The sequence below is a fragment of the Salvelinus fontinalis genome, chromosome 37 (assembly GCF_029448725.1).
Source record: "Salvelinus fontinalis isolate EN_2023a chromosome 37, ASM2944872v1, whole genome shotgun sequence".
NCBI lineage: Eukaryota > Metazoa > Chordata > Actinopteri > Salmoniformes > Salmonidae > Salvelinus > Salvelinus fontinalis.
The window spans coordinates 8,531,011-8,558,095 of NC_074701.1; the positions used below are offsets into that span (position 1 = coordinate 8,531,011).

The following is a 27,085-nucleotide window of genomic DNA, read 5'->3' on the forward strand; positions in this document are numbered from 1 at the left end:
ATCGTTGGGAGAGGAGTGGTCTCCCTACTACCCCACCTACCCTCCCTCCAGCAACTATACCATCTCCTCCAGCGGGATCCGGTACCAGCGCCTTGCGTATTACGCCTCCAAGTCAGTACGATGGAGTGGCGGCGGGGTGCCAGGGATTTCTGCTACAATTAGATCTGTAACTGGCTACCGTCCGACCAGCTCCCTCGGACGAAGAGAGAGTGAGTGTCCTCGTCTCCTGCCTGACGGGTAGAGCCCTAGAGTGGGCCAATGCGGTCTGGAACGGGCCCGACTCAGCGAGGGGCCACTACCCGGAGTTCACCCGCCATTTTCGGGCCGTGTTCGATCACCCTCCAGATGGCCGAGCGGCGGGTGAGAGATTGTTCTATCTACGACAGGGGACGAGGAGCGCGCAGGACTTCGCGCTGGATTTCCGGACCTTGGCCGCTGGAGCAGGGTGGAACGACAGGGCCCTGATAGACCATTACAGGTGTAGCCTGAGAGAGGACGTCCGCAGAGAGCTGGCTTGACGGGACACTACGCTCAGTTTGGATGAACTAATAGACATGTCTATCCGGTTAGACCATCTGCTAGCTGCTCGCGGACGTTCTGAAAGGGTCCTGTCCGTTCCACCTCCTGACCCTCCTGCTCCCATCCCGATGGAGCTAGGAGGGGCAGCATCTAGGGAGATCGGAGGAGGCTCCTCCTGTACCAGTTGTGGCCGAAGAGGGCACACTTCCGGTCGGTGCTGGAGGAGTCCATCTGGGAATCGAGAGGGCAGGCAGAACACTCCTCTGTCACCTCAGGTGAGTCAGCACCACACTCTCCCAGAGCTTCCTGTTGGTCACATGTTTTTGTTAATATGTTTCCTTAAATTTTTTCCCTCTCTCCAGCATAAGGCGCTAGTCGATTCAGGCGCAGCTGGGAACTTTATAGATCGCGGACTCGCTCAGAAGTTGAGGATTCCGTTAGTTAAGGTAGACCCCCTTTCCCTGTGCACTCCTTAGATAGTCGACCATTAGGGTCAGGGCTGGTCAGGGAGGCCACAATTCCTTTGGAGATGATTACGCAGGGGAATCATAAGGAACGGATTAGTCTGTTTCTTATCGATTCACCTGCGTTTCCGGTGGTGCTGGGGATTCCCTGGCTGGCTATTCACAATCCGACGATTTCGTGGAAACAGGGAGCTCTACAGGGGTGGTCTGGTGAGTGTTCAGGCAGGTGTGTAGGAGTTTCCATCGGTGCGACAACGGTGGAGAGTCCAGACCAGGTTTCCACCGTGCGCATTCCCGCTGAGTATGCCGATTTGGCTATCGCTTTCAGTAAAAAGAAGGCGACCCAATTACCACCCCATCGACAGGGGGATTGCGTGATAAACCTCCAGGTAAACGCTGCACTACCCAAGAGTCATGTGTATCCTTTGTCCCAGGAGGAGACGTTGGCTATGGAGACATATGTCACGGAAGCTCTGGGACAGGGATTCATTTGGCCCTCCATGTCACCCGTCTCCTCGAGTTTCTTTTTTGTGAAGAAAAAGGATGGTGGGTTGCGTCCGTGTATTGATTATCGAGGTCTCAATTCCATCACGGTGGGTTTTAGTTACCCACTACCTCTCATGGAATCATTCCACGGAGCACGGTTCTTCACGAAACTGGATCTCAGGAGCGCGTATAATCTGGTGCGTATTCGGGAGGGAGATGAGTGGAAAACCGCGTTTAGTACTACATCGGGCCATTATGAGTACCTCGTCATGCCGTACGGGGTAAAGAATGCTCCAGCTGTCTTTCAATCCTTTGTTGACGAGATTCTCAGAGACCTGCACGGACAGGGTGTGGTGGTGTATATTGACGATATTTTGATCTACTCCGCTACACGCGCCGCGCATGTGTCTCTGGTGCGCAAGGTTCTTGGGCGACTGCTGGAGCATGACCTGTACGTGAAGGCGGAGAAATGTGAGTTTTCTAAACAAGCCGTTTCCTTCCTGGGTTATCGCATTTCCAGCTCGGGGGTGGATATAGAGGGTGACCGCGTAAAAGCCGTGCGTAATTGGCCGACTCCGACCACGGTAAAAGAGGTGCAGCGGTTCTTAGGGTTTGCCAATTACTACCGGAAGTTTATCCGGGGTTTTGGTCAGGTAGCAGCTCCTATTACCTCGCTGCTGAAGGGGGGGCCGGTGCGTTTGCAGTGGTCGGCAGAGGCGGACAGAGCCTTCCGTAGGTTGAAGGTGCTGTTTACCGAGGCGCCAGTGTTGGCGCATCCGGACCCTTCTTTGGCGTTCATAGTAGAGGTGGACGCATCCGAGGCTGGGGTTGGAGCGGTGCTCTCACAGCGCTCGGGTGTGCCACCAAAACTCCGCCCCTGTGCTTTTTTTTCCAAAAAACTTGGGCCAGCGGAGCGGAATTATGATGTGGGGGATAGGGAGTTGTTGGCTATGGTTAAAGCCCTGAAGGTGTGGAGACACTGGCTTGAGGGGGCTAAGCACCCTTTCCTCATCTGGACTGACCACCGTAACCTGGAGTATATCCGATCAGCTAAGAGACTGAATCCGCGTCAGGCAAGGTGGGCCATGTATTTCACCAGATTTCGTTTTACGATCTCGTATCGACCAGGTTCCCTCAACACTAAGGCCGACGCGCTGTCTCGCCTCTATGACTCAGAGGACCGGTCCATCGATCCTACTCCCATCATTCCGGCGGCAAAGTTGGTGGCACCAATAGTATGGGAGGTGGACGCGGACATCGAGCGGGCGTTAAGGGAGGAACCTGCGCCTCCACAGTGCCCGGAGGGGCGTAGGTATGTACCGCTCGCTGTTCGTGATCAATTGATTCGATGGGCTCATGGTATACTCTCGTCAGGTCACCCGGGTATTTCGAGGACAGTGCGAGGTCTTAGGGGGAAGTACTGGTGGCCCACCTTGGAGAGGGATGTGCGATTCTATGTCTCTTCCTGTTCGGTGTGCGCTCAGAGTAAGGCTCCTACGCACCTGCCTCGAGGGAAGTTACAACCCCTCCCCGTTCCACAACGGCCGTGGTCCCATCTTTCGGTGGATTTTCTGACTGACTTACCTCCATCTCAGGCAAACACTACGATCCTGGTCGTTGTGGATCGGTTCTCTAAGTCCTGCCGTCTTATCCCGTTGCCCGGTCTCCCTACGGCCCTGCAGACTGTGGAGGCATTATTTACCCATGTCTTCCCGCACTACGGGGTGCCCGAGGATATTGTTTCTGATCGGGGTCCCCAGTTCACTTCCAGAATATGGAAGGCGTTTATGGAGCATTTGGGGGTCTCGGTCAGCCTTACCTCGGGGTATCACCCGGAGAGTAATGGGCAGGTGGAGAGAGTGAACCAGGAGGTAGGTAGGTTTCTGCGGTCGTATTGCCAGGACCGGCCAGGGGAGTGGTCAAGATACATCCCCTGGGCAGAGATTGCTCAGAACTCACTAAGCCACTCCTCTACCAACATGTCACCATTTGAGTGTGTGTTGGGGTACCAGCCGGTTCTGGCACCATGGCATCAGAGTCAGACCGAGGCTCCTGTGGTGGAGGAGTGGGTACAGCGCTCTGAGGAGACTTGGAGAGCCGTCCAGGAGTCTCTGCGTCAGGCGAGTAGACGGCAGAAGAAGAGCGCTGACCGTCACCGCAGTGAGGCCCCCGTGTTTGCACCGGGGGATAGGGTCTGGCTCTCGACCCGAAACCTGCCCCTCCGCCTGCCCTGCCGGAAGCTGGGTCCGCAGTGTGTAGGGCCATTTAAAGTCCTGAGGAGAATAAATGAGGTGTGTTACCGATTGTTACTTCCTTCGTATTATCGTATTAACCCCTCATTTCATGTGTCTCTCCTCAGGCCGGTGGTAGCTGGTCCCATGCAGGAAGGTGAGGTGCCGGAGGTCCCTCTGCCCCCTCTGGATATAGAGGGGTCCCCGGCGTACAGGATAAGGTCCATTCTGGATTCCAGACGCCGGGTGAGGGGCCTGCAGTACCTCGTGGACTGGGAGGGGTACGGTCCGGAGGAGAGGTGCTGGGTCCCGGTGGGGGATATATTGGATCCATCTATGCTGAGAGAGTTCCATCGCCTCCATCCGGATCGCCATGCGCCTCGGCCCCCGGGTCGTCCTCGAGGCCGGCGTCGGCGCGCTGCGGGAGCTGCGCGTCAGGAGGGGGGTACTGTAACGAGTATTACCGAAGGTGGCTTCCCTTCCTGTTCGAGTGGCGCTCGGCGGTCGTCGTCGCCGTCGTCGCCGCCACCGATCCCTTTTTCCTTTTCGTTTGGTTTTGACTAATTGATTTCACCTGTTTATTGTTTGGTTGTTTGGTTGTTAGGGTGGTGCTATTTAAGTTCGTTTAGCCCGTTTCTGTTTGTGCGGGCTTGTCTTTCTGTTTTGTATGAGGTTGTTCATTTTATGTTGGGGTTTTCCACAGTCTGGATTTGTTTTCCAGTGTGTACTTTATTCCAGTCGGATTTTTACGCCAAATGTTTTTGACGTTACCAGTTGTTCATCTGGTTGGACATTACAGAGTGGTTTCCCCATTACCTTTGCTCTCTGCGCCTGACTCCTTACAATTGTCCTCATTGAGCGTAACAATATTCAACAAAAATACGAAATAACATCATAAATATTCTCTTACCTTTGATGAACTTTCATCAGAATGCAGTGCCAGGAATCCTTGTTCCACAACGGTAAGTACAGTACCTGTAACCAACTGTCTAACTACCTAGCTATATACACTACATGACCAAAAGTATATGGACACCTGCTCGTCGAACATCTCATTTCAAAATCATGGGCATTATTATGAAGTTGGTCCCCTCTTTGCTGCTACAGCATAACAATCTCCACTCTTCTGGGAAGGTTTTCCAGTAGATGTTGGAACATTGCTGCAGGGACTTGCTTCCATTCAGCCACAAGAGCATTAGTGAGGTCGACCACTGATGTTGGGCGATTAGGTCTGGCTCGTAGTCGGCGTGCCAATTCATTCACAAAGTGTTCGTTGGGGTGGAGGTCAGGGCAAACTGTTGCCACAAAGTTGGAAGCACAGAATTGTCTAGAATGTCGTCTTAAGATTTCCCTTCATTGGAACTAGCCCGAACTATGAAACACAGCCCCAGACCATTATTCCTCCTCCACCAAACTTTAAAGTTGACACAATGCATTGGGGCAGGCAGCGTTATCCTGGCATCCGCAAACCTAGATTCGTCCGTCGGACGGATAAGATGGTGAAGCGTGATTTATTACTCCAGAGAACGCATTTCCACTGCTCCAGAGTCCAATGGCGGTGAGCTTTACAACACTCCAGCCGACACTTGGAATTGCGCATGGTGATTTTAGGCTTGTGTGCGGCTGCTCGGCCATGGAAACCCATTTCAGGAATCTCCCATTTTAACTGTAGACTCTTACCGGTGTATGAATGATGATGATTCACTGCTTTAGCCACAGAAGACAGAGCTGTGCCGATACAAGCAGCTGTATTCAGGACAACACTGGTATTGAAAGCTGCAGCTACACTTTACATAGTGCATGATGAAAATATGAGTAAATCCAATGGCTCTTTCAAATATCCGCGGTAGCAGAGAGCAGGATGTTCCATTTGACAGAGAAGCCCTTGAGTGACAGAATGGACTCTCTTTCTTGTGAATGTCCCATCCCCCTCATTATCTGTACCAGTGTGTCAATATAAGTAACATAATCAAAAAATCCCCATCCAAATCTGTCAATTTAAGGTAGAGATATGTTTTTTTTGCATGGGCTGTGTCTCAATCCACCGCATTTGCCTATTGCGGCTTTCCACATCTGCGGGGGAAGGTGGCCGAGCTACAAGCGGTGTTTGTCAGACCATATGACCACTCTACGGAAAAAAGAGACTCTGACGAACACAATGGTGATGTTTTGCTCCACGACCCCCACAAGTGTCACGGGACACGTCTGAAGTCGGTACCGTCGTCGTGCCAACGTCTGCCCGAACCGTTTGGGCTACAAACTAACGTGAGCCTGCTTTCAGGACCCGCTTTTGTTCCCACGTTCGTGTGAACTGCATTCACGGTAAATGCTGCATACTGTATGTCGGCTCAATTACCTTTAAATGTCAAGCACGTTGTAGTCGCAGATCTACAGTTGATTGGAATTAATCTCGGCCTTAATCTGTGTCTGGGAAACTGCCCCTGTGTGTGCTAGACTGTTAGTGATCACTTTAAAAAAAAAACTCTAAATGGTTACATTTGATACTTACTGAACTTTACACTGTTAAAATATCTACCTCAGGTGTTCCAAACATTCTAGGCTAAGAGATGCTGTATCTCTATTCCCGCTCTTGAATACTCCTCAGAACCAGGTAACTTTTACCACGCCACAGTTTCACCACACCACAGAAAAGTTTAGCGATTGTTGTTTCTGAATAAAAAAAATAAAAATAAAAAAAGTTTTTAAATGTGCCTTGTTTATCATAGCGGTATCAGGTACATGTCCCAAAACTGACCAGACTCTAGTGAAAGCCTCCATTCATTTGTCAACATAAACGAATGTCCTTAACAAGAAGTATGTGTCGAGAATAAAAACAATTGAAACGTAATCAAATTCAACCCTTTATTTGCAGGAGTTGCAGGTTGACATTGTCTAACTTTTTTCCAGTGTGTACATTAAGTCTGTAGTGAGGCCTTGTCCAGATCAAAAGGCTAAAATTTATACAACTGGCCTTCGCGGAAAACACCACGAAACCTGGGTTGCGTTCAGGATGGTGAAACTTACTAGACGGATTCCACAGATTCCATCTGAACGTTCCAAAGCATTGAGCCCTCCTGAACGCAGCCATGTTTCTGGTGTGTGATAGGCCTGACCACAGCCAGGGATGGGGCCCAGTTCCAAACATACACAGGGCATATAGGGGATTGAACGGCGAGAAGAGGGGTGAGGGATCGGTTTGGAATCGAGCCATCGAATACATCTTCATCTAGAAAAAGGAAAACATGGCTGGCGGCAAACCTTTTTGAAAACCCCTGGAGAACATCCATCTAGCATACAAATCAACCACTCACTACCTACTCTATAGTCTACAAATCATAGGTATTGCACATCAACTGAAAATAAAACAAAAATAAATGTATATACACATAGGTTGACTCAACATCGTTTCCACGTCATTTCAATGAAATGATGTTGCACCAACGTGGAAAAGACGTTGAATTGACGTCTGTGCGTACGTACAATACTAGCAGTCCTCTAACATTGATAATTGTACATTTCCAAATAAATCAATCAAACGAAAACTTTATTCACATCTGTTTCTTTAAGACCGTACGCTGTGGACTGTTATGTCAATCAGAAACTCATATAGGCGAGGTAGTTCATAGTAACCAAGTCCTCTAACAGAGACGGCACAGAGAGAGGAGCTAAGGCTTGACTAAGCTAACAAAACACTCTTGAGTGCCTCAACAGCAGAGCGAGATAGAGAGGGGTTAAAAACACAGACAACTGTAAGAGCACTTAAATCAAATCAAATGAATAGGGCTAGGGGTCCTGCCTGGTCATGTAACCTGAGGAAAGACTCCTGGCCCCACCAATAAAACATAAGCAGCCAATTTGTCCCAAATTGGTCCCTTACCGTTACCCATGGCCCCGACCCGTTGATGTTTGCAGAACTGTACAGGTGTTTATACTTATCCATAACTACTAGATCTGCAAACATCGAAGGGTGAGGGACAAGTAGGAGGGTCGGGGAGCAAATTGTAACTGGTTGAAGAAGTAAAGCAACAAAGAGGGGAAAGTGTCTAAAGTATTTGGGCCAGGTTATTTATTGCCTTCCCATACTCCCATATCGGTTCATTAACATTTGATAACAAAGCGATGTCCAGATCCAACACCCAGAAACGTTACAATTACAGTCATATAATAAATAAAGAGATGTTCCACTAATAGAAAAAAAGTTGTAGCCATGACTACAGAACACTACAGCTACGGGTGTCGAAATATGTTCAATGGTTTTTAGGATTCATATAAATAGAGATGAACACTAAATACTAGAAAATGAAATATGTGTTTGTAAGGAAACACTTTCTAATAGAGAAAAGGGGGAAAAAGCTCCATCCACTGTGAGATCCAAAAGACTATAACTTACAGCATAGAAATACTGTACACAGCTTGGAGGGACAGAAGCTGACACAAGAAAATAAATAAATAAATATAATAATTTACAGCATGTACACAATCGGCAATACAGAATATAGTATTAGGAGACAGAGAAATTAAAAGAAGCTGTACATAATTTTAAAAAAACATGTTTTTAACAAAGGACCCTTAAGTGTCTCATACTATGTATACTATGACAGGATGTGTGTGTGTGTGTGTGTGTGTGTGTGTGTGTGTGTGTGTGTGTGTGTGTGTGTGTGTGTGTGTGTGTGTGTGTGTGTGTGTGTGTGTGTGTGTGTGTGTGTGTGTGTGTGTGTGTGTGTGTGTGTGTGTGCGTGTGTGTGCGTGTGTTATCTGCAGCAGGCCAGTGCTCCCAGGGAGGTGTGGCTGTCCAGGCTGATGTCCGTGTCAGAGGTCATGGTGGGGTCACTTGGCTCAGTCGACATGGAGGATACGTCATTGGCCGAGGAGGAGGATGAGGCGGGCTGAGGGGAGCTGTCAATCACTGCTGCACCTGTGCTGCGAGAAACACACAGGATGACTGATACACCTGTACTAGGTACTAGCACGCGCATTTACAAACACACACACTGTCCTGTAAGATACACCTGTGTGGCACACACCATAGGGTGCCGGAAGAGCCCCTCTGAGTCTGTAAGGGGTGCAGCAACCCCCTTCTACAGTATCCAACTACATAATTCACCTCCCTCCTATGAGTTCACCTCCCTCCTGCATGCTCTCTTTCAGTAACAGCCTTTTACTTGTGGTGTTTTTCCAAGTAAAATGTAATACAATAACAGCAGAGACCAGCTCACATAAGTACAATAAAAAAAATCAGAAACAGTCTGTTAACTAACCTAAAGGAGGAGGTTGTCCTCTGATCACTCCATTCTGCTTGGTCCACTCGTCCCACTCATACACCTCTTTCCAGATCAGGTCTAGGAAGAGAGGGAAGGGAGGGAGGGAGAGAGAGAGAGAGAGAGAGATTTGCCCTCATGACAAGTATCAAAACACAGAAATCATCACCGGGGGAAGATCATAAACACCCATTGGAAGGGGGGGGGGGGGGGGGTCAGTATCAGTATGACCTCATCCTATTGGACCCTGAGCCATGCAAACCGGTGACAGTGATATTTACACCCAGCCTTTGAACCTGGCCAGCTCTGCAGCATCACGTTTCACACCATAACATAACATGGGAAAGTCGTTAACCAGTCAAATGTCAACATTACAGTGAAAATGTTGTCGTGAAAAGTGAAAGCTCCTCTGGTACAATGGAACCAAAAATGAAGTCCTAAAAGTGCAAACTCCAAAATCGAGCATATACGTTCAAGTATTTCAAAGTTGTTGACATATATGTATGTGACCCATGTCTAGTGAAAAGCGATAGTTGTAGTAACGTCTCTAACCTTTCCACTCCTCCACCGTATGCTCTCGCTCATCCAGCTGCTTGTCAGTGATCTTTGGAGGGGGCTGAGAGGGAAAAAAAAGCAAAAGAAAGACAAGAAAGAGAGAAGAGAGGGAAGAAAGGTTCATCCCTACATCAAACCATTGACCGTAGTTCACCCTTCTGACTAGGAGTGTCAACCGTTTCAGTCCAATTTCCAAGTTTCCCCTACAATAGATCATACCACTTGTTAAACACTTACTGCCTCCACTTCTGCTGGGTCGTACCACACGTTGATATAGGGGTGTTTCAGGGCCTCGTCCACCGAGATCCTCTTAGACGAGTCGATCACCAACATCTTAGACAGCAGGTCTCTGGCCTGGCTCGCTGGGAATGGAGAGAAAATATAGTTCAGACCAGCACAAGCATACACACAAACCCTACCCACACACATTCTCAGTCTCCAGTACCTTTCAACTTGTTGTGTTCTGAGTCTGCAGGGAAGAGGACGTCAGGGAAGAGCTTGTCGAAGCTGTATCCTGCGTAGCGCGGTCGGTTCTCAACATACGTCCTTACTGATTGGTTGAGCTTCATCAGGAAGTCCTGGGGCGGAGTCCCGAGCTGCTCTATCACTTTGTTCCACTGGTCAATGTCTAAGCAGGTGGAGTTAGGGAAAGAGTACACACAGATTTCTCCACAAACACACACTTTTACTTTGTTAGAGAACTACTTTTCCAGAACTATCTCTATTTTCTAGAACTATCTGTATGTACTGGCAGAAACTGAGGGGATTATTGGGGAGGGAGGATGGCTGTACTTGGATATGGTGGATATGATGGTGGGTGGAGTGCAAAAGCGGTGCTCTATAGAGCTGTGCATGATGGTATAAACATGGTAAAAACACACAGACAGGATAAAATGATATTACGGTAAAAGAGGAAAGGATACGGTCAGTGCCTGGGAACAACACACTACCTCTGACCATCTCAGCCACAATACAGCCCACTGACCACACGTCCACTACACGATGATCGGAGAGATGACATGCGAGCACAATGGAGAAAAAAAAAAAATAAGAACAGAGGAAGGAAATGAGAGAGTAGAAAATGTATGGATTACAAAAAAAATGGATATCACAAATAAATCAGATGAACGAAACAGAAAATGGCAAGAGTGATACATCTGATGAATGAAGGAGAAGCATCGAATGAGTAAATTGGGTAAATGAGAGTGAGAATGGATGCAGCAGGAAGCATCTGCAAGTCTCGAGCGCCGGAGCCCTCTGTCAAACGGGAAGGAAAAAGCAGGAAATCAGGACGTGCAATTCATTCTCCATCTCGGGAAACTGAGAGACTGGAGAGAAATGGCTCCACGGAGGTGGAAAACTGTTTTATTACTCAAGGAGATGATTCACAGCCAGAAGCACTAAGGATACAGTCCCTTCCTGGGAACAGGATTTTGTGACGGACCATTTCTGCCAGAATACACCCCACAGACCATATGTCCACTGTTTACAACATGGAGAAGAGGAGGGGAGGGGGGTGGAGACACAGAAACAAGCTAATTAGATTTGAGCAGTTAATAAAGAGACCATTGTTTCTGCGGTGGTGGTAAATGCATACAATCGTTATGGGTAGAATAAATATTTGATTGATTGATCGACAGGTACTGACCGTTGGCCTGGTAGCCCATCCCCAGTATGACCTCTGGTGCTCTGTAGTATCTGGTCACTACGTAGGGCGTCATCAGTAAACCTGTAGCCGCTGTCCGAGCCAAGCCAAAGTCCAAGATCTTTAATGTACAGTCTGACTTCACCACAATGTTACTGGGCTTCAGATCCTAGAGGAGGGACAAAGAGAGATCATAATTATCAACGTTGTCATCATCATCATCAATAGCAGCAGCATACTTTAAGGCCCAGACACATACACAGGACACTCTCTCTCTCTCTCTCTTTCTCTCTAGCTCTCTCAGGACCTGAGCCCTAGGTCCATGCCTCAGGACTACCTGGCCTGATGGCTCCTTGCTGTCCCCAGTCCACCTGGTCGTGCTGCTGCTCCAGTTTCAACTGTTCCGCCTGCGGTTATGGAACCCTGACCTGTTCACCAGACGTGCTACCTTGTCCCAGACCTGCTGTTTTCAACTCTCTAGAGACAGCAGGAGCGGTAGAGATACTCTGAATGATTGACCTGTTGCACCCTCTACAACCACTGATTATTATTATTTGACCCTGCTGGTTATCTATGAACATTTTAACATCTTGGCCATGTTCTGTTATAATCTCCACCCGGCTTAGCCAGAAGAGGACAGGCCAACCCTCATAGCCTGGTTCCTCTCTAGGTTTCTTCCTAGGTTCTGGCCTTTCTAGGGAGTTTTTCCTAGCCACTGTGCTTCTACATCTGCATTGCTTGCTGTTTTGGGTTTTAGGCTGGGTTTCTGTATAGCACTTTGTGACATCAGCTGATGTAAGAAGGGCTTTATAAATACATTTGATTGATTGATTGATTGATGGTAAAGGAACATAATGCTCCCCAAACAATGAGAGAGACAGATGGGGACATTAGTGAAGCTACGTAGGAGTATAGGAGTGGCGTCAACATAATATATTATAAAACCGTCAGCATCCATATTCCTCATCATATTAACAACAGTAATGAGTCACACCATTTTAACTACAATAGTATGGTGAGTCATCTTTCACAGATTTGCATGTATGCTAGCAGCTTAGTAGTATGACATACAAACCAGTTACAGTGTTATAGAATCAAGATTAATCTCAGAATGATCTCGATGGTCATTGGGATTTTACCATTCTTGTCTAAGGTGTACAGTTGAAGTCAGAAGTTTACATACACGTATGTTGGAGTCATTAAAACTCGTTTTTCAACCACTCTACAAATTTCTTTTTAACAAACTATAGTTTTGGCAAGTCGGTTAGGACATCTACTTTGTGCATGACACAAGTAATTTTTCCAACAATTGTTTACAAACAGATTATTTCACTTATAATTCACTGTATCACAATTCCAGTGAGTCAGAAGTTCACGTACACTAAGTTGACTGTGCCTTTAAACAGCTTGGAAAATTCCAGAAAATGATGTCATGGCTTTAGAAGCTTCTGATAGGCTAATTGACATAATTTGAGTCAATTGGAGGTGTACCTGTGGATGTATTTCAAGGCCTACCTTCAAACTCAGTGCCTCTTTGCTTGACATCATGGGAAAATCAAAAGAAATCAGCCAAGACCTCAGTAGAAAATGGTAGTCCTCCACAAGTCTGGTTCATCCTTGGGAGCAATTTCCAAGGTACCATGTTCATCTGTACAAACAATAGTACGCAAGTATAAACACCATGGGACCACGCAGCCGTCATACCGCTCAGGAAGGAGACGCGTTCTGTCTCCTAGAGATGAACGTACTTTGGTGCGAAAAGTGCAAATCAATCCCAGAACAACAGCAAAGGACCTTGTGAAGATGCTGGAGGAAACAGGTACAAAAGTATCTATATCCACAGTAAAACGAGTCCTATATCGTCATAATCTGAAAGGCCGCTCAGCAAAGAAGAAGCCACTGCTCCAAAACCGCCATAAAAAAGCCAGACTATGGTTTGCAACTGCACATGGGGACAAGGATCGTACTTTTTGGAGAAATGTCCTCTGGTCTGATGAACCAAAAATAGAACTGTTTGGCTATAATGACCATTGTTATGTTTGGAGGAAAAAGGGGGGCGCTTGCAAGCTGAAGAACACCATACCAACCGTGAAGCACAGGGGTGGCAGCATCATGTTGTAGGGGTGCTTTGCTGCAGGAGGGACTGGTGCACAAAATGATGGCATCATGAGTGAGGAAAATTATGTGGCTATGTTGAAGCAACATCTCAAGACGTTGAGATCAGTCAGGAAGTTAAAGCTTGGTAGCAAATGGGTCTTCCAAATGGACAATGACCCTAAGCATACTTCTAAAGTTGTGGCAAAATGGCTGAAGGACAACAAAGTCAAGGTATTGGAGTGGCCATCACAAAGCCCTGACCTCAATCATATAGAAAATGTGTGGGTAGAACTGAAAAAGCGTGTGCGAGCAAGGCAGCCTACAAACCTGACTCAGTTACACCGGGCTCTGTCAGGAGGAATGGGCCAAAATTCACCCAACTTATTGTGGGAAGCTTGTGGAAGGCTACCCGAAACATTTGACCCAAGTTAAACAATTTAAAGGCAATGCTACCAAATACTCATTGAGTGTATGTAAACTTCTGACGCACTGGGAATGTGATGAAAGAAATAGAAGCTGAAATAAATCATTCTCTTTACTATTATTCTGACATTTCACATTCTTAAAATAAAGTGGTGATCCTAACTGACCTAAGACAGGCAATTTTTACTTGGATTAAATGTCAGAAATTGTGAAAAACTGATTTTAAATGTATTTGGCTGAGGTGTATGTAAACTTCCGACTTCAACTCTACATGCTCCATTGCTCCAAATATGTATCCCAAATGGCACCCTATCTATCCCTCCCTATACAGTGCACTACTTTGACCAGAGCCCGGGAATAGAGCAGTGTTTAGATCATTAGCAGGTTCCTCTTGATCTCCTGTGGATTTAGCCAACATCAAAGCTCTGACATCATCACCTACTCTTTGTGGAGGAGTTACTGTAATCAGAGCTTTGAGCTTACTTCTCCTGGAAATACAAAAATGCCCCAGAATTTGTAATGACGAGCTACAAATCATAATGATGAGCTACATTACTGCTACATTATTAGCTTAGTGTTACCCTGTTAGCTAAGTGTTAGCACGTACAGCATGAGCCGATCGCTGCGTCTACATGTTAGCTTAGCGTTAGCGTGTATGAGCCCGCGTGAGCCTTACCCTGTGTATGATGCCGGCATTGTGGAGGTGTTTGATGCCACACAGCATCTGGTAGAGCAGGTAGGACAACCTCTCATGGTCCAGCTCCATCTGAATCACCTGGCACAGGTTGGCATCCATCAGCTCCATCACAATGTATCTACACAGGCAGGAAGTGAGATGAGAATATGCACACACAGGCACACATACGTAGGCGCCGGCACACACATCATGAGGTAACTGTGGAGCCAGCTGGATGGCTCGAACAGAAAGAGATATGCCGCCGGCAGAGAGATTTCACACAGTTATTCTGGTAATAGCCGAGTCATTCTGTCACGGATGACAGACAGGCCTGTTCAAAAGACCCTCCTGTGTCTTAATTCCGAACGGCATGTAACCATTTTACACTGTCAAAGGTTGATCGTGTTAATCAACACCAATTCATGTACTTACACGTCTGCAAATTCCTCGAGTGATTTCTGTGGGCTGAACACGTTTAATAAGCCGATGATCTGTAGAGGTAACGACATCAACACATGAACACAACAACATAAGTCACACAGGTTGCTTGCTAGATTCGTTTCCTCAATATACGAAAAACAGTCCACGTGTTTGTAATCAATTCAATTTCAAACGTATTATACAATAAAACAATAAAAAGTCCTGGATGCTGATTGACTGAAACCGCCTTCTAGTCCTCTGTATATTTACAATATAAGCTACCATGGCAAATGCCTGTTTACTGTTCTAGCTATCGAAGTATCATTATGCATTTATAACATATTATTCCTACTGATCCTGTCAAGCCAGGCCATTCATAAACATAATTGAGCATAATTATCATAGATTCTCATCTAGAATATAACAGAAACAGCAGGAAGAAGTAATTGACCAGTGACTTACATTTTTGTGATTGACACATTTCATTAACACCAGTTCTCTGTACGCTCTCTTGGCATGCGTCTGGTTCTGGAACGGCCGACTCAACTTCTTAATAGCCACATTTCTCTCAAGGTTGTGGTCATACGCTGAACTGAAAGGCAAGACCAAGAACATGGCAACACATGAACACATCCGTGACAATGGTGTGATACAGACTGTAGTAAATAGGGTAAATAGGAATTTAAATGGATGTCTGATTGGTGTTTCTTTTCATTGGGTCTTTTACAGCATATGACCTTGAAACATAACCTAACATGAGGACACTGTCCAAATGAATGAATTCCATGGTCCATTTTGCCATTGATGGACCAGCTTTGGCATTAGCCCATTGATTCAGCGCCACAGTGTTTAGACAAATTCAAAACATTGGGTTACTTTGGTATGTAGCTTTAAATTGTATGTTACCCTGGAAACCAATTGAATCTCAAATAAAAGTATTTCATGGGGCTAAATAAAATTCAAATAAATCTCAAGCAAAAAGGATTTGAAAACAATAAACTGCAACACTATATTTGGCATCCCATCGTTTACTGGTAATTACCTGGCACAAACCGCTGTTCAAACATTAATGAAGTAGTATATGACTGGCAGAAAAAAACTAAGGGGAGGAAAAAGTACCCAATTGTCATCCTTGAGCAAAAGTAAAGATACTGTACCTTAATAGGAAATGACTCAAGTAAAAGCGAAAGTCAACCAGTAAAACACTACTTGAGTAAAAGTATAAAAGTTTTTGGTTTGAAATATACTTAAGTATCAAAAGTGAATATAATTTAAAAAATGTACTTAAGTATCAAAAGTAAAAGTATAAATAATTTCATATTCCTTATATTAAGCAAACCATTTGGCACAATTGTTAGTGTTTTTTTTTATTTACGCATAGCCAGGGGCACACTCCAACACAGACATCATTCAGAAACAAAGCACTTGTGTTTAGTGAGTCGCCAGATCAGAGGCAGTAGGGATGAGTGTGTGAATTTAACAATTTCTGTCCTGCCTTCAAAATGTAATGAGTACTTTTGGGTGCTGGAGGGGCCTCCCGAGTGGCACAGTGGTCTAAGGTACTGCTAGCTGTGCCACTAGAGATCCTGGTTCGAGTCCAGGCTCTGTTGCAGCCAGCCACACCGGGATACCCATGGGGTGGCACGCAATTGGCCCAGTATCATCTGGGTTAGGGGAGGGCTTGGCCAGCAGGGATGTTCTTGTCCCATTGCGCATTAGCGACTCCTGTGGCGGGCCGGTTGCAGTGCATACTGACATTGTCGCCAGGTGTACGGTGTTTCATCCGACACAATGGTGCGGCTGACTTCCGGGTTAAGTGGCCATTGTGTCAAGAAGCAGTGTGGCTTGGCTGCGTTGTGTTTCGGAGTTCTCGACTTTTGCCTCTCCCAAGTCCTTACGGGAGTTGCAGCGATGGGACAAGACTGTAACTACCAATTAGATACCATGAAAAAGGGGTTAAAAAAAACAAACAAAAACTTTTAGGCGTCAGGGAAAATGTATGGAGTAAAAAGTACATCATTTTCTTTAGGAATGGAGTGAAGTAAAAGTAAAAGTTGTCAAAAATATAAATAGTAAAGTACAGATACCTCAAAAAACTACTTAAGTTGTACTTTAAATAATTTTTACTTAAGTACTTTACACCACTGCCACCAAATTAGATTTTGTTTTTTAAATGTATCGTGGGGCTGACATTTTCCATCAAGGCACTCTTGAAGAAAACAAATTGATGAACTTGTTGATTTAAAGCATTTATTTTCTTGCCATTTTTTTTAAAGCATGAACTTATTGATTTAAAGCATTTATTTTCTTGCCATTTTTTTTAAAGCATAACAAACAAACACCAAATGCATTTGGGCATGATGTCAGCCTTCATCTGAGGGTAAAGGTTGTAATGTCCACTTGGGGGCTCTATAAATCACATTACAGTGGCAGAATAACCAATAAGAAAACATGTCACATAAACATAATAACAGCATAAGGAAATTAAACAGGGGTGTGAACATAAAGTAAATTATATAAGAATAATTAAAATTATCCCCCAAAAATCATACAAATAGCATAACAAAGATATATACACAAAACGTACCATACCAATCGAACAGTTTGTATTTACTAAGGGGTGACATTCCCCCCCTTGGTTTTTTTCTGCCAGTCATAGACTACCCTTTTCAAAGAGTACCTTGTACCAAGTCTCCATGGCCTTATAGTTTTAACCCATTTGAGCCCACCAGCACATTGTTTTCTTCTTCTCAGTAATGAAATAGTAATTGCAAAGTGATTACACTTACCAGACGATTCCCTGTGCTCCTGAGCCGATGGGCCTTAGATTCTGGTAGCGCTTCAGAACTTTGAAGGTGGAATCTCCGACATCTAAACTATAGAACTCTCTCTCTTCTCCTCGCTTGTTTTTATTCATGATGAAACCTGGAGGAGCTACTTTCTGGGCATCCAAACTAGGCTCTCTGTACTATGGGCCCGCACACACACACAAGCACGCACACGCCCGTGCACAAACACACACACACACACACAGAGAAAGAGAAAAAGAGAGAGAGAGCATAACATATTTTTAGGATACAGAACACAGGTAGCTACGGTATGTTCGGAAGTGCATGTTTCTAGCTTTAAGATCGAATCCGCATTGTGTGTATATAAGATCGAATCCCAGGCCATGTGTGTATATGCCACAATCAAAAATGAATGGAGAAGATCAGCACGGTGCAATTTCCAGATCTGGGGTGCTTATCTTTCAATTATTCTGTTGGTTGAGGTACTGTATATACAGTGCCTAGTGAAAGTCTTCACACCCGTGAACAGTTGTCACATATTGCTGCCTTAAATTAAAATCTAAAAAGGAATATAAAAATATCATTTTTTTTCTACAGATCTGCATAAACTGCTCCACATTTTCAAAAGCGTAAGACAAATTGTAGATGTATGCGGAAATTAATAAAAAAAATGGAAAACAAAGATATCTTGATTGTGTAAGTCTTTACACACCTTCCTGTGTGAAGAGCAAATATTTTCATGAAAAAAAAATCGCTCAGTTTATTGAATGGTGTCCACCTGTTCGCATAAGTAGTGGTTCTCATTATTTAATAATAACTTACACTGTCTTTGTAAGGTCCCCCTGTTAGGTAGTGATATTCAAACCACGATTCAACCTCAGAGCCACCAATTAGTTTTAAAAACATGTCAGTGATTCATTTTTAGACAGGGGAGGTTCCAAAATATTTCATAGACACTAAAATACTTGGGGCGGCAAGTAGCCTAGTGGTTAGAGCGTTGGGCCAGAAACAGAAAGTTTGCTAGATCGAATCCCCGAGCTGAGAAAGTTAAAATCTGTCATTCTGCCACTGAACAAGGCAGTTAACCCACTGTTCCTAAGACATCGTTGTAAATAAGAATTTGTTCTTAGCTGACTTGCCTAGTTAAATAAAGGTTAAATATATATGTCGCTTTGGGTAAATAATGTGTAGGCGGTGTATCATATCACTGGGGATCTGGCTGTCCTTCCTAACTGAGCTGCAGGAGAGAATGGAAACTGTTCAGCCATATCACTATGTGGCCAAATATGATTTTAAAACAGCCACAGAGTTCATTGGCTGAGCAGAGAGAAAACTGTGCATTGATCAACAACATTGCATTCACTCCACATTACTGGCTTGTTTGAAAGAGTGAAAAAAAGAGGAATCTTCTACTAAACAAAAATCACTACTGTTTACAAAATGGCCCTTAAAGTTATACTGTACTTCAAGTCAGCATGGCAAAATATTACACTTTTTGGCCTAAATGAAAAACAAAGTTTTGGGTCAAATCCAACGCAACACATCTTTTGAAGACCTGCATCAGTCTTTTGAAGACCTAACACTGTTCTTTTTCCAGAGGGAAAATTACACATGTTTTAAGACATAGGACACACCAGCTTGCCAAAAGGTGCTGAGTGTTCCTGAGTAGTCCAGTCTCAGTGCTGTCATAAATCTGTTTCAAAACCTGAGATAAGACTTGAATATTGCTGTCCATCAATGATCCCCAAACAAATTGACTTAGCGTCAGCAATTTTGCCAAACACAAAGGATATATACTCAGAGGACTGTTACTAGCATGTTTAACCACTCGTTCGCATGTTTAACCACTCAATGGTAGATTATCAGACACTCAACAAGGTCTGATTTAATTATTACTGAAACAGGAGACAAGTGGTAAATATAATGATCCAATCCATTAGAAAAATTGGAGGCCCCTTACACTTCAGTGTTGTGATGCAAAAATTAGAGCAAAATGTACAGCGCATAGAATTAAAAAGGTATTGTCTGACATTATTCATTCTAAACAGACAGTTTTTTTTACATGGATGATACTTAGGAGATAATATAAAGGCAAGTTCTGGAAACAATAGAACACTATCAAAAAAATATGGGAAACCAGGCTTGCTATACATAGCTGACTTGCCTGGAGCATTTCAATTTGAGATAATTTCTTATAAAATGGGTTAAAATCATGTATAGTAAAATAGTAAATAATGGCTACTTCTCAGCAAGTATTAAACTGTCAATAGGAGTAAAACAAAGTTGTCCACTATCGGCATACATGTATGTCAGCTATTAAATTCAGGTCCAACAATAATATCAAGGGATTAGAAATGTGGTGTCATTGTTTGCTAATGATTCATGTTTTCTTTTAAATCCTCAGAAGATCTAGATATTTTTTTCTAACCTCTGGATTACAAACAAATTATGCTAATTACGTATTTTACCATTCAAAAAAAATCTCGCTTTTACATTACCGTGTAGTTTACCAATAAAATGGTCTGATGGTGATGTGGATATACTCTGTATACATATTCCGAAATAAATCATCTCACTCCTATAAATGTTTATAGATAATATCTTGCTACCATGGACAGTTAAATAGCTGTCTATTTGTGTGGAAAAAAATCACCCTGATTAACTCTTTAGTCATATCCCAGTTTACCTACTTGCTTATGGTCTTGCCTACACCTAGTGAACAGTACAAAATTATATGAGAAAAAAAATGAGAAAAAAAACACCTTATGGAACAGCGGGGACTGAGGCAACACAAACATTGGCACATACACACGATAACATACGCACTATACATACACATGGATTTTGTCATGTAGATATGTAGTAATGGTGGAGTACGGGCCTGAGGGCCACAATGTGTTGTGAAATCATTAAGGCAAAGTGTGACTACTTTGAAGAATCTCAAATATAAAATATATTTTGATTTGTTTAACACATTTTGGTTACTATGTGATTCCATGTGCGTTATTTAATAGTTTTGATGTCTTCACTATTATTCTACAATGTAGAAAATAGTCAAAATAAAGAAAAACCCTTGAATGAGTAGGTGTGTCCAAACTTTTGACTGGTACTGTATATATATTTGAAAAAATATATATAATATAAAAATATATGGAGGATTGGAAGTGATGCAGACAATTACATTGATGGAAGCTACAATCTATCTGAAAAATATTAAATCTGATCTACGCTCCCAACAACAACAAAAATAAGGATATATGCTGCTCCAAGAGTTGTGTAAAGTTGGTGAAATCTTACTCAACATAATTCACAGCTGTAATTATTGCTTCCCAATGTGCTTTGAACAAGTATTATTCCTGGGGTGTGAAGACATACGCAATCAAGATTTACATTTTGTTAAAATTTTTATGAATTTTTTAAAATGTATTTTTTATTTACTTTTAAGTGTAGAGTAGGTTGTGTAAATCAGTAGGAGAAAAATATAATGTAATCCTTTTTATATTTAAATATAAGGCAGCGAAATGTGACAACTGTGCAAGGGGTGTGAAGAGTTTCCCTCGGGACTGTAGCTGGATCTAAACAACGGATGGTGTGGGATGTTGATTCGTCGTGACATAAGACTACTTTCGTGGTCTGAGAACACCTGACAAAATGTGAAGCGGAATGTAATGTCCCTTAAACTTTACAAACAGAGGAGGTGGGAGTATACAATATCCTCAGAAGCCACTGGTCTGAGTGTGAACCATAGGTGGTCTACTTCTCTCAATAAAGTTGTATATGAAACATGAGGGTTCAAGAGGATGGGGTCATAATGATACTGACCCTCCAATGAGTGTTTCTCCCTCTTTCTCTCTCTCCCATCTTCTCACTGATCTACACTGAACAAAAATGTAAACGCAACATGTAAAGTGTTGGTCCCATATGTCATGAGCTGAAATAAAAGATTGCAGAAATGTTCCATTTGCACAAAAAGCTTATTTTGCTTTTTGTTCATTTCTCTACCATAAGCCGCCTCCAACGTTGTTTTAGAGAATTTGGCAGTACGTCCAACCGGCGTCACAACCGCAGACAACGTGTAACCACGCCAGCCCAGTCCTCCACATCCGGCTTCTTCATCTGCGGGATCGTCTGAGACCAGCCACCCGGACAGCTGATGAAACTGAGGAGTATTTCTGTCTGTAATAAAGCCCTTTTGTGGCAAAAAACTCCTTATGATTAGCTGTGTCTGGCTCCCCAGTGGGTGGGCATGCCCTCCCAGGCCCCATGTGGGCCCGCCCAGTCATGTGAAATCCATAGATTAGGGCCTAATTCATTTATTTAAATTGACTGATTTCCTTATATGAACTGTAACTCAGTAAAATCTTATAAATTGTTGAATGTTGCATTTATATTTTTGTTTAGTATGTTTTCTTTACTGTCTTAAGCCCAGTCTGAACTGGACTAAAACCCAGAAACATTGGCCAGATTTGACTACATAGAAAATACATCCTTTGTAACGTCTGCGTTCACCTCTCATGTCAGGCAGCCTAGTGGTAGCCTCGCGGTTAAGTGCATTGGGATAGTAACTGAAAGATTGCTGGTTTGAATCCCTGAACCGACTAGGCGAAAAATGTGTTGATGTGCCATTGAGAACTTAATCCTAATGCTCTGGATACGAGTGACTGCTAAATGACTAAAATGTAAATCAACGATTTCCCTCCATTTTGAAATACATCCTTCTTTACCATTGGAGGTAACAGCCACTAAGGGTTTCATTCGCTTTCACATATCTTATCAGCTCAAAACGGTGGTTTCCCAAGGAAGGGAGGACGGAAGCATGCATTGTGATTAGTCCATCATAATAGGGCTAAATATGTTTCAGCCCATGCTGTTTCCTCTGACATCCCGACTGTCCTGCTAACGTCACACTTGCGCATCAGCGACATCCCCCGCCGTGTCAAAGTAAACACTCAAATTCCACACACACACACACACCGCACAGTGTTACAGTAATTATTTATATCAATCATCAGACAGAAGCCAGGCATTCGTACGATCATGGTTCAGATGGATCAGGTGAGTGGATGGAGTCCTTAGCATACTGCTTTTAATTGTAGGTTATATACCTGCATGGGTAACATACTGTAAGTCTGAATGAATAAATGGACAATTGCTGTATAACGATTACAAACACACCAGGGTTAATGAATAAAGCATAAACATTATGTAGCCAAACTTATGCTATACCCAATTGAGCAAAAAATTCGACTTAGCTCTCGGATGATGTCAATTACTGTAAGATGCAGTTACCAGTGAACGGTAGCACCTGTTAATGTGTTACCATGACTATTTATTATGTGTAATCGTTGCGAGACAAAAGGATGCATACTGGCGATAAACGCAGTATCTTATCTGTCAACTTCAGTCAGTGACTGGCTGCACCAATAACAGCTCTCTTTCTCTCTCCCCCTTTCTATAGCTCCCCTCCTCCTCTCGATCCTTTCTCTGTCCATCTCCACTTGGCGTTATTAGGTAGTCTATCGAGGGCCCATGAGTCAGGCCGGCAGCTACACTTCTACAACCCTGCAATTAGCGACCCTCCACTCCAGTTTAATGACTGGTGATCTGTCTTCCTAATTAACATGATAAACAGCCCCTCAACACTGGCAGTCAACCCTGAGCACCACCAATACAGGAACTGACTGTAGCCTATATCTGACAAAACATCCACAATCATGAATCTCACCTCGAGCTATTAAAGGAGCAATGCAGTCAAAAATGTGATTTCCCTGTGTTTTACACATATTTCCACACTATGAGTTTGAATATAATACCGTTAAAATTGTGAAAATTATGATAATGCTATTTTAGTGTAAGAGCTGTTTGAAAAGACCACCTGAAATTTCGTCTTGTTTGCACGGGTGGGGTTTTTGGACCACCTGGCGACATCACCAGGCGATGTAAGTTAATACACCAATAACAAAGAGTTTTCCCTTCCCTCTGTTAAAGATGCACTATGCAGATATCGCTCCGCCATTTCCTGGTTGCTAAAATTCTAACAGATCTCTTAATTTCAGTTTATGTGACAAAACAAGCAAGTATAGTGTAGAGAATCATTGTACCAGGGGCCAACTTTCACTGGGGACGGGGAGGGACATGAAAATAGAAATAGCACACATAGAACAGATCTACCACGTCATAGACTTGCTTTCAGTGAGAATGGCAGATCTATAACACACATTTCTATGTGAATTTGGTTACATATTGCAGTTAGTTAATAGCAGCTAATTTTCAGGTTACATATCCCTCCCATTAGGCTCCTCCAACTAGGCCCTTCACTCAGGCCACTCCCAGATAGTCCGAGCGAAATTCTTGCTTGAGAAATGGCTTTTTTCTAAGAACCTATATTTGTTTCCTTTTTTACCATTTTAATTGAAAACAATTACATTAAGGTACTTAATTACCTAATTTCTGTTACCCAGAAATTATTTGATATTGACACAAAAAAAGCTGCATTGGACCTTTAATACAGTATAACTAAGCAATAAATAACATTGGAACATACACATAAACCGTCTGATTAAATTCCTACATTTCCCTCTGTATTTTTATATAGAATAATAGATTGTTCACCAATGTCATTACCTATATGGGCTTAATAACCTCTACGGGATCAGTGTCTCCCCCACGCGATGGTTGAGCTAACATAGGCTAATGTGATTAGCATGAGTAACAAAAAAAAATCCCAGGACATAGACATATGTGATATGGGCAGAAAGCTTAAATTCTTGTTCATCTAACTACACTGTCCAATTTACAGTAGCTATTACAGTGAAAGAATACCATGCTATTGTTTGAGGAGAGTGCACAATTATGAACTTGAAAATGTATTAATAAACCAATTAGGCACATTTGGGCAGTCTTGATACAACATTTTGAACAGATAGGCAATGGTTCATTGGATCAGTCTAAAACTTTGTACATACACTGCTGCCATCTAGTAGCCAAAATCTTAATTGCGCATGGGCTGGAATAATACATTATGGCCTTTCTCTTGCAATTGAAAGATGGTACAAAAAAAAATACCCCAAAAAATGCATGTTTTTTTCTTTGTATTACATTTTACCAGATATAATGTGTTATATTCTCCTACATTAATTTCACATTTCCACAAACGTCAAAGTTTTTCCTTTACAATGGTATCAAGAATATGCATATCCTTGATTCAGGTCCTGACATACAGGCAGTTAGATTTGGATATGTCATTTTAGGTGACTTTTTTTTTTATCCTTAAGAGGTTTTTAAGTCTTGAACATGGTATTGTATAAGTGGGTGGGTATACAGATAAGACCATAAAATAATATGGGCCTATTCTGGCACTAGACTACATGTAAATACTAGGCCTATACTTTCCACTTGTTATTGTACCTTAAATATATCGCAGGCATAGCTGTCTTCATCATAACATTGTACACTGAACATCGTGTTGCCAAGACTTCAAGAATGACAGAGGGAAGATCTTCAGGCTTAAATATCGACCATTCAGATTGTTTATAATCAGTAGTGATCAATTGCTTTAATGGCCCTGACAATCCCCGGCGTGTAACTACAGTCATGATAACCTTGGCCAGCCGACCCTTTATCGTTATATGTAGATGTGGCTGCCAGGTAAAAACAACACAGGTGCCTTGAAAACATGACAATAATATGACAATAACCAACCTCGCTACAATGTAGCAAGTGAGTCTATACTTCCAAAGCCGGCTTTTGGTAATAGCCTGGTTATTACCGCCTGTATGTAGCCTAGCCTATGCGATGCAGTATTGTGCTACACATAACAGGATAACTTATTTTGAGCGCTATCTACAGCAACATTAAATCATGGACACGTTGTGCAATTAGCAAAATACGATAGAATAAATTACACAATTATAATCTATTTACAACAAATAGCATCTGTAAATTGTGTGCGGTGCGGCGAAAACGACCCTCCCCCACAGCTAAACAATACCATGGACAGCGTCGCGGAAACATAAAGGCTTACCTCCGTCACCAAAATACAGAATGTCAGTTCTGGATTAGCCACAAAAGTCCGAGTCCTCGAAGATGAATTAAGTTTAATTATTTGGATAATAAATGATGGCTATTCTGTTGTCCTGCTACAAAACATGACCTCACGGAATGCACTACAATCTCTCTGCATTGACAGGCCGAGCGCGCACTGCAAGAAGGCATGCGTACTACGTCACTAAAGCCCTACGCATCCGTGAGATAGGAGCTACCGCCCTATCCTTTCCTTTTATCAATAAAAATACATACAAAAATATCCTCTTCCCTTTAAATGAATAAAATCAATACCAAAATCAATACAAATCTCTCTCTCACACGCACATTCTGGGCCTACCTCAACCATTTTGGCTGAATGCTGGTTTCATGCCTGTCTTTTTGGGATGGTACCATATCAAATGATTATCTTCCACACAACAGCCAATCCACAGACTTTGCTATTATATTTATACAGGCCTATTCATCCACCTCTGTTTTGGAATGTTCGGAGACTGATGGCAGACATGTTGTGACAGAGGCAGTAAACTGAGGGATAATGAAACGAGAACATTAAGAATGTCAGCTTTGGCACCCAGCCAATGAGTTAGTACCTTCACACTAAAGAGTCATGGCACTAGTTATTTACACAGTGACAGTGGGTCAAAAGTCAGATGGAAAGGGGTTAAAACACAAAGCACAGTGCAGTGCATTAGGGAAGAATTCAGAACCCTTGACTTTTTCCAAATTTTGTTTACTTTACAGCCTTATTCAAAAATCGAATCAATCTACAATCTATGGGCTCCCGAGTGACGCAGTGGTCTAAGACACTGCATCTTAGTGCAAGAGGGGTCACTGCAGTACCTGGTTGGAATCCAGGCTGCATCACATCCGGCCATGATTGGGAGTCCCACAGGGCGGCGCACACTTGGCCCAGGGTAGGAATTCATTGTAAATAAGAATTTATTCTTCACTGATTTTCCTTTTTAGACATTTTCACAAAAACGGAAATATCACATTTACGTAAGTATTCAAACCCTTTAATCAGTAATTTGTTGAAGCACCACTGGCAGCGATTACAGCCTTGGGTCTTTTTGGGTATGGCGCTAAAAGCTTGGCACACATGTATTTGGGGAGTTTATCCCATTCTCCTGTGCAGATCCTCTCAAGCTCTCTCACAGCTATTTTCAGGTCTCTCCAGAGATGTTCGATCGGGTTCAAATCCGGGCTCTGACTTGGACACTCAAGGATATCCAGAGACCACTTGTCTGTGTGCTTAGGTTCGTTGTCCTGTTGGAAGGTGAACCTTCACCCCAGTCTGAGGTCCTGAGCGCTCTGGAGCAAGTTTTCATCAAGGATCACTCTGTACTTTGCTGAGTTCATCTTTCCCTCAATCCTGACTGGTCTTTAAGTCCCTGCCGCTGAAAAACATCCCCACAGCAGGATGCTGCCACAACCATGCTTTACCGTAGGGACGGTGCCAGGTTCAATCTTGGTTTC

The 27,085-nt window shown here is 43.4% G+C and overlaps 1 protein-coding gene across 3 annotated transcripts; it reads right to left on the minus strand.

Moving 5' to 3' along the window:
- Positions 1-6,548: 6,548 nt before the first annotated feature.
- On the minus strand, positions 6,549-25,778 carry LOC129836067 (mitogen-activated protein kinase 8-like). 3 transcript variants are annotated; one of them, XM_055901825.1, is made up of 12 exons: positions 25,587-25,778; positions 17,564-17,742; positions 15,237-15,366; positions 14,787-14,845; positions 14,355-14,493; positions 11,162-11,327; positions 10,437-10,508; positions 9,959-10,141; positions 9,751-9,875; positions 9,511-9,574; positions 8,959-9,039; positions 6,549-8,615 (listed from the first exon to the last, which is right to left on the minus strand). In XM_055901825.1, the coding sequence occupies exons 2-12, from the start codon at positions 17,689-17,691 to the stop codon at positions 8,452-8,454; spliced, it is 1,311 nt and encodes a 436-aa protein (XP_055757800.1). In that variant the 5' UTR covers positions 17,692-17,742; positions 25,587-25,778; the 3' UTR covers positions 6,549-8,451. The 3 variants fall into 3 exon arrangements, with proteins under 3 accessions (XP_055757800.1, XP_055757798.1, XP_055757799.1); XM_055901823.1 differs by lacking the exon at positions 10,437-10,508 and adding an exon at positions 10,924-10,995 and having other exon boundaries at positions 25,587-25,777; XM_055901824.1 differs by lacking the exon at positions 10,437-10,508 and adding an exon at positions 10,924-10,995 and having other exon boundaries at positions 8,508-8,620; positions 25,587-25,777.
- Positions 25,779-27,085: the final 1,307 nt, after the last annotated feature.